Source organism: Ruditapes philippinarum, unplaced genomic scaffold (genome assembly GCF_026571515.1).
Source record: "Ruditapes philippinarum isolate M1 unplaced genomic scaffold, ASM2657151v2 ctg924_1_1_1_1, whole genome shotgun sequence".
NCBI lineage: Eukaryota > Metazoa > Mollusca > Bivalvia > Venerida > Veneridae > Ruditapes > Ruditapes philippinarum.
In genome coordinates, this window is record NW_026866918.1 from 79,573 (window position 1) to 93,870 (window position 14,298).

General features: G+C 31.3%; 1 protein-coding gene across 1 annotated transcript; it reads left to right on the top strand.

Annotated features, from left to right (window-relative positions):
• Positions 1 to 5,511: 5,511 nt before the first annotated feature.
• On the top strand, positions 5,512 to 7,722 carry LOC132734204 (uncharacterized). Its single transcript, XM_060720897.1, has one exon. The coding sequence runs from the start codon at positions 5,548 to 5,550 to the stop codon at positions 7,018 to 7,020; it is 1,473 nt and encodes a 490-aa protein (XP_060576880.1). The 5' UTR covers positions 5,512 to 5,547; the 3' UTR covers positions 7,021 to 7,722.
• The last annotated feature ends 6,576 nt before the right edge of the window (positions 7,723 to 14,298 follow it).

The following is a 14,298-nucleotide window of genomic DNA, read 5'->3' on the forward strand; positions in this document are numbered from 1 at the left end:
GAGTTTTCAACCGATATTCAATCAACATTTATAAATTTCTAAATATTAACTATTTCACACTAATTAGAACATTGAAATTGATTGTTTTAACTATTATTTTTTGTGATACCTGTATAATTCGTTGTTCTTTTATTTTGCAAAGAAATGCGTACGGTTTACCTCCAAATCTAGTCATGTTAACGTAATGTAATCGAATAAAATTCAAGATCTTTTAGTATATTGCTTTTATAAATAACATTTTTGACAAGAATGTATACACAGTTAAACAAATGTACTTTAAAGGGATAAGTCTGTAAGTTTATGTTATACAATAAATAATTTTGTTGCTACTACTTAGTATCAGCTAAAACAAGAAACCACGAACGAATTATATATGGATTTTTTGTAAGTGTCAGGAACATGATCTGCTACTTCATACTTTAATATAGCAGATGATAAATTGTTCTTAAACAAAATATCATTTTTCAACATATAAATGCTCTTACAAATTCACTTAAAACTTTATCAACATATTTTTTCAAGCAATAAGTTTTTAAAATATCCAAAATGATACATTTCTATTGTGTTTTTCAATATTTGAGATATTTGAAATATTAATAGAAAATGAGCCTATTCAGTATTGTTGACTTTATATCACACAATTGTATTAATGGAAGTTATGTCATAAAAAATCATGTATTAGATATCTAATGAAGGCAAAGAAGGATATCAAATAATGTCTACGGAATGTAAGTGTTCTTTTCTTTAACCGAAAAATGAAAAGCGTTGTAACCTTTTATTCCACTCAAATCAGGCTGAGAATAATACAAGAATATGATTTTCAATTTGTCGTTGAGTATATTTCTTAATGGTCATTTGCATATCTATTTGTTTAAAGTACCCGAGACAAAATATGTATAGACGTTCAAATTCATGTTTGTACTCTTTTGACCTCAGTGGAGTTCCAATAAATTGTACTCGCATGATATTCGTAGCATACCACTACATGTACCAACCATATTCTCTAAATGCCCTTGATGTTTCTTCCTTATCATATCCGAAGTTTTCATTTCATAATAAAGTGATGATGAGGAAACGTATTTCGGCACAGATATGCAGGAAATTTATTAATAATTATAGTACTTATTTTTTATTGTTTCTTGGGAGATATGTATAAGCTGCGCTTAGTGAGCATTATACACTTACTTTGTTAACAAATATTCTTAATTATGTTTACGAATTTTTGAAAAAAAATTGTCAGATATTTGCATAAATTACATCTGCATTTTACTATAATCATATTGCTTTTTGCGTTTGTTTATTCCATATCAAATTGTTACAACACTATACACTAATTTTGTAAACAAATATTCTCAATTATGTTTCCGGATCTTTGAAACAAATTTGTAAGATATTTATTTGCATAAATAATAAACTGCATTTTATTATAATCATTTATGCGTTTGTTTATTCCATATCAAATTGTAAAAGACCGAAACACATGCAAATCAATACTTTATTAACCATAAATGAATAAAAATGTAAAATTTATTTGAATTTAACTGAACTAATCTGTCAGTAATAGATGTTATTTGAAACTACGGAAACGTGATATTTCCTTATCTTATAGCTGGGTACAAAATACTTTAACAGCGTCAAGACAAGCTTCTGTTTATAGTTATAGAGTAATCAACTCGTTGTCATCTCTACATTTTCTTACATGTCACTGTCACAAATTTATATGCCAATTTATATTGAAAAAGCCCTATATTTGCCGATAAGCGATGTATTTCTTCTGTAATATTGCCCAACTGTAACAATGACGGCCTCTAACATTGCCCCAATTTAACATTGCCCTCACTGTAACATTGACCCCCTGTAACATTGCCCTATTATAACATTGATCCACTGTAACATTGACCCACTGTAACATTGACTCACTGTAACATCAATCCACTGTAACATTGACTCACTGTAACATTGAACCCCTGTAACATTGCCCTATTATAACATTGTCCCACTGTAACATTGACCAACTGTAACATTGACCCACTGTAATATTAACCCACTGTAACATTGACTCACTATAGCATTTATCCACTGTAACATTGACTCACTGTAACATTGACTCACTGTAACATTGACCCACTTTAAGATTGATCCACTGTAACATTGACTCACTGTAACATCAATCCACTGTACTATTGACCCACTGTAACATTGCCCACTGTAACATTGACTCACTGTAACATTGACCCACTGTAACATTGCCCCACTGTATCATTGACCCACTGTAACATTGACCCACTGTAACATTAACCCACTGTAACATTGACTCACTGTTACATTGATCCACTGTAACATTGACCCACTGTAACATTGACCCACTGTAACATTGTCCCAATGTAACATTGACCCATGCTAACATTGACTCACTGTTACATTGATCCACTGTAACATTGACTCACTGTAACATTGACTCACTGTAACATTGACTCACTGTAACATTGATCCACTGTTACATTGACTCACTGTAACATTGACTCACTGTAACATTGACTCACTGTTACATTGATCCACTGTAACATTGACTCACTGTAACATTGACTCACTGTTACATTGATCCACTGTAACATTGACTCACTGTAACATAGACTTACTGTAACATTAGCCCACTGTAACATTGACTCACTGTTACATTGACCCACTGTAATATTGATCCACTGTTACATTGATCCACTGAAACATTGATCCACTGTAACATTGACCCACTGTAACATTGACCCACTGTAACATTGAGCCACTGTAACATTGATCCACTGTAACATTGATCCCACTGTAACATTGATCCACTGTAACATTGATCCACTGTAACATTGAGCCACTGTAACATTGATCCACTGTAACATTGACCCACTGTAACATTGATCCACTGTAACATTGATCCACTGTAACATTGATCCACTGTAACATTGACCCACTGTAACATTTACCCACTGTAACATTGAGCCACTGTAACATTGATCCACTGTAACATTGTCCCACTGTAACATTGATCCACTGTAACATTGAGTCACTGTAACATTGACCCACTGTAACATTGATCCACTGTAACATTGACCCACTGTAACATTGACTCACTGTTACATTGATCCACTGTAACATTGATCCACTGTAACATTGAGCCACCGTAACATTGACCCACTGTAACATCGAACCACTGTTACATTAACTCACTGTAACATTGACTCACTGTAACATTGACCCACTGTAACATTGACCCGTGCTTTTTAAGTATGTTTACCGAATATTATTCATCAGGAAAATTGTAGTGTGCAATGAAAAGGAAAGTATCTTTTTAAAATATTATAATATGAAAATAATTTCGTTTTTGACGGGGCACGAAGAATATAACACAAACATAAAAATATACGATGATGATATGATTTAAATAATTATGTTTTTTAATCAAAATTAAAGAATAGTTAAGTAATGATGAGTAGGAAGTCATCTTTCATTATTTTTAAGTATTGTTGATCAAATCGCAAGTTTTCGGCGATTTCTTTCATTCTTCGGATAAAGACCTCGAACATAATGGTATGAAAAATGCACAGAGTTCTATATCAGTCTAACATACGCTGAACATCTAAACATGTACACAAAAAGTATGTAAATACTAGGAATTGTTGAGTCAGTATTTATTAATTATATCGTGTACATGTTCTTAACATTTAGCACATGTATAGATATACAAGTAAAAAATCAAGAATACATTATTAACAAATGCGTTAAGGAAACTGAAGCATAAATTGTAAATATGTTGTCGATTTGGTAATATTTGAATGGCAATGGGTATTCTTGACTTTATTCTAATATGAGACATATTTTTTTCAATAATAACTTTATCTGACTTGAACTAATTTTGTTGAATGTATTATAAATACATTAATTTAGTTTTTTATTAAACAATTATTACAAGATCCCTCTGTTTTGTTTTCATAGTGAATAACGTGGTAGAAATCTTTTAAATCCGTACTGACTCTAAAAGTATTATGAGTAGAAGTCGATGTGGTCTAACCTAACGGTTGACATACTTTGTTCATATATAGGGCAAGGTAAATAAACATAATTTTACAATTAGTTTTAAAAGAAAAAGAAATGGTTTGATAATTACGGAGCCATTACAAGTAGGTAAGCATTAATAATATTTGGTTATAAAAGGTCAGTCGAAAATTATTAATTTGCCTATACAGCAGGAATATTTGTAAAATGATATTTTCCTTATGTGACGATTGGTTTAAAAAAATATAAACTAATTCTAGATCTACTCAAATACAAGCAGACAGAAATTAAAAACATTCTAATGATGATATCTAATGTAAAAATATTTAAATAAATGAAATTTATGAATAAAGTATTTAACAATCATTTTTGTTACAATAAATATTATGTATATTTCTAGTAGAAATATTGTTCTTTGCTAATTTGTAATAAGTTTTATTAAATTAAAATTATTTATTTTTAATTATCATTTATGTGGTTATCCTGTCCGTGCTCTGCCTTGCTCTCTGTGCAATTTTTGTTCGGTGTCCTCCAGGGCTCGTTGTCTCTGGTTCTTGTTGCTAGGTCGTTGGGGGTACGTTCATTGAACGCCGCCTTTCCTTGTTTATCATATTTTATTGTACCGAGTAAAAGCATGCGAGCTGTAGATTGGTTTTTTAAATAATATCCGCATACTTATAATTTTGAAGTTCGTCACGGTGTATACAAAGGGATTATTATGTTTTCGAACAGGCTACTGCTACACGGACATTATTGCAGGTAGGAGATATATTCATATTAAATATTCAAGTTTTATAGATATTAATATATCAGTAACAATCTGGGAAATAAAACAACGACAAGAATTAAAAAAAAACATGCAGATGCAGACTCAACCGCGTTCATTCATCATATTTTTTCTTTTTTGGTCGTTTGTCCAATGCGGGAGTAAGCGTTAACTTATCAAAAAACAATATTCAAAACATCCCTTTAAAGAAGACCGCTTTGACTTGTCTCTTTGTTGTGCTGTTATATACTAGAATATATTTTTAGTTCATAACCCAGGTTAGAGAAGTTAAAATGTATTATTTTCCTGATCTCGAGCAACATTTCTTCGATGTATTAATTCAAAACATGATACAATACATCATGGAGAGAATCAAACCGGGTCTGCAATTTTCGTGTAATTTTGTTGTTATTTATGCTTTCGAGGAATAACGACTTCTTCAGATCTCTTTATGGTCAACATACCATTTATTTTAAGATTTGAAATGACAGTAGCTTATAAAATAATAGAAAATATCACCTTTTTGGTCATATTTAAGTGACCTACCTGAACATTTTCCTTCCCTTTACAGACGTTTAACAAATTCTTACAACTGATTCTTTTGATATATTAATAATAAATAAATGCTTAATAGCAGTTACGTATTACAAACCTTAAAATATTATTTTGTTTAGCTTCTGTTGTATTTTCAGGGAAATATAACAATTAGATGGATTGTTTGAAACATATCTGATTTTGAAATGGATGACACACAAGTATTCTATAGCCGAGTCACCCTTCATGACATTTTCAACTATCTCGGATATTCGAAGGTAAAGTCTGAAAAGAGAGTGAAAATATATGACAATGCAAGTAGGTGTTTGGAGCGTGTAATGATAAGAAATTGGTATGAAAGCGTTGAAATATATGTTCTTGGAAGTCGTGGAGAAGGTATAGCTGTTGCCTTAGGTAGTGATATGGACATATTAAAGCTACAACCAGCTGTTATGTGTTTCAAAACGTTTCCTGTAGAAAACGATGAGATAATTGACAAATATGTTGCTACGTTTGAATTACACTTTGATGATGTTCCTGAGGGATACGTTAAGTTGCATTTAAAAACAATACAAAATATTCAATTGCCCGACAAATACAATCAATTAGTTATGAGAATCACAAAAGCATTAACAAATGAAAGGTATTTAAAAAATAACGAACGAATCATCGAGGCTGTAGAATATAAAGTTGAAAATAATGTCCGAATTGTAGGATGGATCAGTGAACACTTTCAACTAGAAGAAGCCAATGGGCCTGCACAGCCGCTTCAGTTTCATTTACCTAAGTTGGGTCATCATTTGTCAATAGATAACGTACCAGCTTTTCCCTGTGAATATCCGTCTTTCTTTAACGAGTGGTTCGAACGGGTTCAAGATAAGTCCTGGCCTAGTGAAGAGACATCGATGCAAGTAAAGGAATCAAAATTATTTGTTGTACCCGTTGGCTTAGCTGAAAGTAATGCAGAAGAATTACAATGGAGGATTTCTTGTACACTTGCAGAAAGATTGTTGGTAAGGTCCTTCAGTGATGCGCAAATTAAAGCATATACTGCAATGAAAATGATTTTGAAACATGTACTGAAACCTGTTTGTGAACATATCACTTCCTACCAAGTAAAGAATGTTATGTTCTGGGTATACGAGAATATCAAAAATATCCTGAACATTGCAGATTTCAATGAAATTCTGATTGACGCCATAGACTTTCTAAAACAATGTCTTGAAGTAAGGTGTCTCCAGCATTACTTTATACTTTCAAGGAATCTGATGTTTGAAAAAATATCAGATAAAGAACGCAGCTGTTTATTTGATCGCTTCAATGAAATTCAAATGGATCTAAGATCCGTTCTACGACGATGTCCTTTGATAAATGATATGTACACTCTACCGGAAGATGAAGTGCAGAAAAGGTTGCTTTTTAGGAATCTGGTTGACGAGTTATTAACAGCAGTTCTATCCATTGATCCTGAAAAATTTGAAACAGTTGAACATTTATTCCATTGTGCAAAATCCGAAGTCGAATTAATCGAGCTCTTGAGGAAAGAAGTGCTACCTGTCGTGAGGCAAAACAATCCATTCGAATACTTCGAGCTTATATCATTAAAAAGTGACGAAGACATTCTGGGTATTATTATGCAAGGGATCTATCAAGGTTACGCCAAAGAATGGCTCGAATAGCATGTGTTTTCACACAATGTCATTTTTGTACAGGTAATAGGTATAAAACCTGAACGCGAATAAAACTGTTGTCATTCATTTTTCACTTCATAAGACTAAGTGTAATTGTAACTTACATATTTGAACACGTTTGAAACGTTAGTTGTGATTAATAACAGAATATTATTCTCTTGGATATATATTTCAATATAACTTTGGAGAAACCGGTATATAAAATAGTATATCTTAGCATTCATCAATATGTTTTTAAACCTCGAATGTAGTCTGATATTGAGAATTTGTCCTTCTTGTAGATTCTAGAGTCTTTTTGAGTATAATTTGAATGTTGATATATTTTACATATTTATGGTATGCTGAATCCGGTAAAGGAGGATACAAACAGAAAACTAAATATTGAAAATTGAACTTACCATTTAAAGTAACCACAAAAAATGTCACCAAAATGTTTATTCTTTTAACGAATGTCAAAATCATTCGTGAGAGCGACGACTTGGATAGTGTATTTAACGTGATTTTTTTTATTTTGCCAGTGTGTTTTATTAATACAACAATGCACGAAATTCAATGATATTATTGTCTTGAATATAGAATTACGTTAATTCTTAAACATTTATCAAAATACTCGGTTACATTACATTAAAATAAACAGATTAAATGTGACTGAGACCTTTTCTTACAAGAAAACGCCGATTTCGTGAAAGAAATGCACCAATATTTATATCATTATTAAAAATGCCAATTTTTAGCATATCATTATATGTATTTTGTAATCGATATGGAAAAAAGTTTACCAATTATCAAATATATATACACATTCTAAGTCCATTTGTAAAGATCAAATATGCCAACAGGTTTAAACATGTAATAACCTTGAAAAATAAAAATCTGAGAAACGTTGTTTCTGAAACTCCTTTTGATCAACTATATTGTGTCGCATGAACCATTTCAGAAGGATCCTTAATATTAGTTTACTTATTTTACAATGGCCAACGAGAGTGTACAATTTCAGTTTGTAACGTAATGAATGTATCTTTTACCGCTTGTTGTTAATGTTAGTGATAATTTAAGCTCAAGCTAGTACATCTACCTGTCTCTCCTCTAAGATTACGTCACAGACAAATATTTGCGTATTTTGCTTAACACCACGAAAGAAAAAATACGTTGCAAATAACATTTATGATTTTCAGTCCAAACATAATATAAATGCATATCATAGAGAAATATTATCGAAAGTTATCACATTTTTATGTTATGTCGATCTTTCTGATGTATAGAGATGTTGATCGAGAATTATTAATAAGTTGAATAAAATTGTATAATGCTGCCTCTTCAATGATTTCAATGAATTCAGTCATGAATTTACACGAATTTAATATTTTATTAACCGCATACCAAAAAATAAAAACCTTTTGAAGCTAATAAAAAACATTTTTTATTGCCGTGTCTATAGTATACAACGCTAACATTTAGCGCGTATGTTTGTAAAACTCAAATGAAGTCGCATCAAAATATATCCTCGGTCGTGCAGTACCATTCGTACGGAGTCGCAAAAGCGGCACAGGTATGTGATCAAAACATGTTTTACATTTTAACAGTTGCAGACAGAAATTGACATAAAATTCAACACATATTCTCACAGTGATATCATACGTAAGAATATATTTGTATTTTTAAAAATAGAGTTTTAAAGTCAATATTTTATGAATCACAGTGTTAAATATTTTAGTAATGAGATAGGCCGAGAAGTATTTAATATTTTAATAATAACTCTTACTAAGGGTATGATGTCATTACAATATCATAAATATAATACACTATCAGAGAAATAATGAACTATATCATCACATCTTATATATGATACAATTTCAAAATCATAATTGAAAAGAGAAATTGTTAATCGTCCAAAAATGAAATATACAGTCACGTAAATACTCATTAAAAAACCGTCATTTTTTAAATGCAAAGTGCATGCAACTGTCTAATCATCGATATTTATTTAAAACAAATTATAAAAACACATAATTGTTTTTTTAATTATTAATTCCTTAGAAGAAAATAATCCTTTTTTATGACCAGTCAATTGCTAATATAGAAATAGTGATGATATCCAATAATTATTATCAAAATCAAAGAAGCCCTGCTCAAAAGACTGGTGATATTGGTACTTAGTCAACAATATCGTCCGAGAGCAACGGTGTCATTACAGGTATTTAAATAACTTAAATGACCTTGTTTAACTTAAATGACCTTGTTGAAGGTAAACTTTAGATTTTAATAGACAAGTATCTTAAAAATAATTATAAATTTCATAATTTTTGGTACCATTTCGGAAAAGGTTCTTGTTACAATATCCAAACTATATTAAATATGTATATGCTATCAAATCATTTTATTGCAATTGTCATGCATTTATTGTTCGAAAGGTTTTTTGTTCATAAACATGATCATTGCGATAACTATCACAAAAAGTGATATTTGTCGGTTTGTGTGAATAGCTAGGTAATTTTATACTGGTATCTGTTTGGAAAAGATTTTCGAATTGCTTAAGTTCTTTTGTATTTTAATATGCATATCATATTAAGGCGATTTTCTTGGTGTTATTTGAAACCAATCAAGTATATAAATTAACCTTTGAAAGTAAATGAATATTAGCAAATACAATATATGCTATTAATTGCAAAAGCTTAAATTGTGCTATTTAAAAGTATTTCCTTTAGATAAATACTCATAACGAAAAATACATAGAACAAAATATAGAATCTAAGAAGTTTGTGTTGATTTGAAGTTATAAGTTAATTCATTACCACTTAAAAATTGGAAATGTGTAAATATTAAATATTGCTATAATTTTATTTTTGTAAACGATATTTTGGATATTACTTCAAGGGCGTTTTCACGGTCGTTAAGTACATCACCTGTTTAATGATTTACAAAAGCATTTTGTTTTTGTGTAATAGAATGGCAGAACAATTGCACTAAATAATACAAGAACCAACGACGTTTTATATATAAAATATATAATAGTTGCAAGTGTACTTTAAAGTAAAGTGGTCCATTTTTGAAGGCCCAGAAATACCACGATAACAATAACGTTAACAATATTGAGTATAATACAAGACAACAATATAAATTAATACAAGACTGCAAAGTACGAACTAATTAAATATTGATGTTTTTCATATGTCGATATTTTTTGTTGTGTAATAGCCAAAGGATTTCTTATCTGTATAAATGTTTATTCGAACAAATAATATATTCATTCTAAATGAATTCGATGAAACGCTTTGTTTCTTGAAATATATAAATACATTTCAGATTCTGAGTTTTCTTCTTTCTTATATATTAAATGATTTTTGTTTTGTATTATATTCGCCTCAGATTATTACAAATGCAATGATGTTAGCGCCTAATATATGTCAATTACTCACTATGGAGAAGAATTTCATAAGACACGTTGTCTTTCATTCTAGTCTTTTTTTTCTTTCTTTCTTTAAATAATATTTGAACTGCTTTGTGTGAATAGTAAATTGTTTCATGTATATCGGTCAAATTCAATACTAATCCTTTTACTGCTTGTCGTTCATTTATGATCCATTTAACGTGATAGAAGGGATTTATGTTATGTGTGCTTCAAAGGAATAATTTATACATGAACCCAAAAATATAGGCAGTTGGATGCTACAAACAACACGTATTGCTCAAGATGATCACAATCATGCTAATTTGAAAGGTTCGTGACTGTCGTCGCATAAATTTTTTGTTTTTTAGTGTTTCTAGAGCCACTTTTAAATAATTATAGATTACGATGGGTTTAAAAAGTCAAACTATGTTAATAATTGTTAATGAACACTTTCAATTTATCCTCGGGGAAAACAAAGATGGCCACCACACAAGTTTTTTATTGTCCGCAAAACGTGTGTAAGGTTTGTTACAGTTTGAATCAAAACGTTCTGATATAGTAATTGAACCCAAATTTACGACAACATTACCTCAAAGCATAGTTTAAATATGAATATATTTTATTAAATTATTAATATTGTTTTTAGTTGAACTATATTTTGGTCCAAAACGATTTTATATAAATTATATGAAATAATACCTTTAATTGAAAGGATCGAGCACACAAAAAATATATTTTATATTAAATTTTAACCGTTAACGATTTTTAAGCGTAGCAATGAAAAACATTCACTTGCTACAAAGCATTTATTGAATGTTTTGTTCTTATTTACAAATCTTTAGAAATCTAAATCTTGTCCAGTGAAAGGTTCGTAATGAAATGTTTGTTACTTAAGTATTTCAAAAGTGCATAATTTTACCGTACAACGGAGACAGGGCTTTACAGTTTGCTTTATTTGAAATGTGATGTAATATCTAATCTATGACGTCATTATTGATCAATATTATTTTCCTTTTTTGGATTTGAGAGCGCACTGTATTAGTGACAAAATTTGTTGGGAATATATAAGGATAAAAGTTGATAAATTGATCTTTTCTATTTTGAAATGACTTTTTTCTTAAAGATGGTAGCCCAACACGTGTTAAGCTTATTATGTTAACCGTGTCTAGATCTTTTATGAGCAAATGCTATATAACATTAAATGAAAGGTTTGTTACGTATGGTAACAAACAGTTCACACTAAAAGAAGTAAATTATTATAAAAAATAAAAACTTCTTTGAAAACAAATTAATAGTTTGTTGTTTGTTCTATGTTAAATGTATTAAAAGCACTGTATTCTCTCATTTTTTTCCTTTTTCTTTAAAAAAAAGATCGGGTGTTTTAAGTGTTTGAATCTGAAACTGATGTTTGATAGTTTATCATACATTTTTTTCTGTATTTAATATTTTTTAAGAATATTTTATAATGTCAGTACATAATAAGTGTAAGAGAAAGTAAGTATGTTAGTGTTCGAGTAAAGACGTCAAAAACTTTAGTCATAAAAACATTGTTTTAACGAACTCGTCAGGAGGTAACGAACCTTTCATGTAATCTGATACTTTTTTGCAGACAATACAATGGTCAAGTCTCGTGCAGAAATTAAGAGATAGTACAGAGAAGCCTGAAAGAAGACAAAGAGGCCTACGAGTTATATCTTCTTAAGGGATGACAAAAAAAAGAAAAAAAACTATGTCCCTGTAGATAAATTTAGCAGAAAAGAGAAATCAATCAGGCGACTCAAGAACAAAGTGTTACTACACCGTCATAGATTAAAGGAAAAACTGAATCAAGACAGAAATGATGATGTACGAATGCAATCTCCGCCCGAATCGAGTGACTACGAACGTCGGATGCTACACCACATCACTTGGTTGTGAATATGCTTTTACCTTGCCGTAAAGCAGGTGCTAGAATGAGAGTATCAAAGGCTTTATAGAAAAAGACAAAAGATTACAAAAAGCTACAAGAAAACTACGCAGAACTCAAGAAGAAATACAGTACGAAAATACGATCTATATAGAGATTGAAAACCAAGCGCAAGCAGATAGATCAGACTGAAATTCTTCCGTCAGTATACGTGTCACCAAGAACATTGACAAAACACCAAATGAAAGTTGCAAGATTAACTTGAACTCAAGCATCAAAAGTGAGAAGACAGTTAATTCTAGGAAATACAGTTCTGACTGAAAATAGAGCCAGCAGATCTTTGAAAGTCCACAGCCAGAGTCAGTAAATAAAACGAATCTTCTCAAAAAATACCGTGTTATCAGAAAATTTAGCCTAAACACAGGAGTGGGACGCAATAGATTAACCTTCGCCTCAGTGGCAAAATTAAAGAGGAGACGCGAGATTGAAAGGAATAGAGAATCAGTTACATAAATTTTGACAAGGGATGAAAACTCTAGACAGAACCCAGGAAAGAAAGACAAACTTACATAATGGGGAATCTCATCAGACTAGAGCATTGAATGACTTTCTAAAAAACTTGCATAAAAAGTATCTTAGCGAAATCTCAGGCACAAAACTGTCACTAACTTCATTTGGAAGAATTAGGCAATCATACATTAAATTAAAATCCTTAACCACCAGAAGTTGCTGCCTATGCACAAAACACCAGTACATGGCTCTATGTATAAAAGCAATGAAGACAAACTGGGTAGACATTCCCCTAAACCCCGAGATGTTCTTAAATGATGAAGTGAGGCACAGAGATACAATAAATTAACATGCACCAGATAATTAAAAGTAAAATATGGCCAGTGGAAGAGAGTTCCAGTTGAAGAAAGAAGGAGAACAAAGATGGTGACCTAAATAGTTGAAAGTCCGATTTTCTGCCTATCTTTGAAAAGCAGGTTGGCGAATTCAAAGCACATGTTGAAAGAGTGAGAAAACAATACAATAAAATTAAAGTATTGAAAGATTGCTTAACACCTGCAGATGTACTTTTACATATGGACTTCGCAGAAAATTACACCTGCAAAAGCATGGATGAAGTACAATCGGCCTATTCGTCCAAGACTGCAGTTACACTACATCCATTGGTCATTTATTACAGAAAATCAGTTGAAAGTACACTGAAGCACAAAAGCATGGTTATTGCATTTGACGAAATTGGTTACAATTCTAGTACTGTCCAGTTAAACACATCATTCAAGAAGTAAAGACTATTGTTCCCTCTGTTAGAACCATACACTACTGGACAGACAGTCCAACCAGTCAATACCGCAATAAGTCCGTTTTCCAAACAATTGCAAACCATGAATCAATTTATGGGATGAAGGCTGTTTGGAATTTCTTCGAGGCTGGTCATGGAAAGGGTCCATGTGATGGCCTCGGATGAATTACCAAACGCCTAGCTGACGAATCAGTTTGTACAGGCAAGACAGTAATTCAAAGTGCAGATGGTTTTAATGTTTGGACTCAGTCAACAGCATGTACAATGACCAATGCAAAGTTCCTCTTTGTATCATCAAATGAAGTCCAGACAGTAGGACAAGAGCAAACAGACCTCAAATCTGTAAATTCAATGGACCAGACTGCTTTGAACGAAGCTATCCGATTATGTGGTTCCCAAACTTAAAAGCGCTTCGCATTTTGCACACGGCAAAGCTGGGACCACATACTCGGATAGCTTCGTTCAAAGCCGTCTGGTCCATTGAATTTATCGAAAGATTTTGTAGTTGGAGGAAAACGGCGATAATTTTGATGTTTTTTTCGGCTGTTGCGTTGTTTGTATTACCGTTGAAGTTTAAAATTGACCATCATCGTGAAGAATTATATCTTCTGTGTCGATGGACCAAAGGATTATGTGAAAATATTGAAAATGGAATAAAATACA

Coding starts and splice junctions, on each gene's coding strand:
- LOC132734204 (XM_060720897.1), top strand. CDS start 5,548: ATGGATGACACACAAGTATTCTATAGCCGAGTCACCCTTCATGACATT.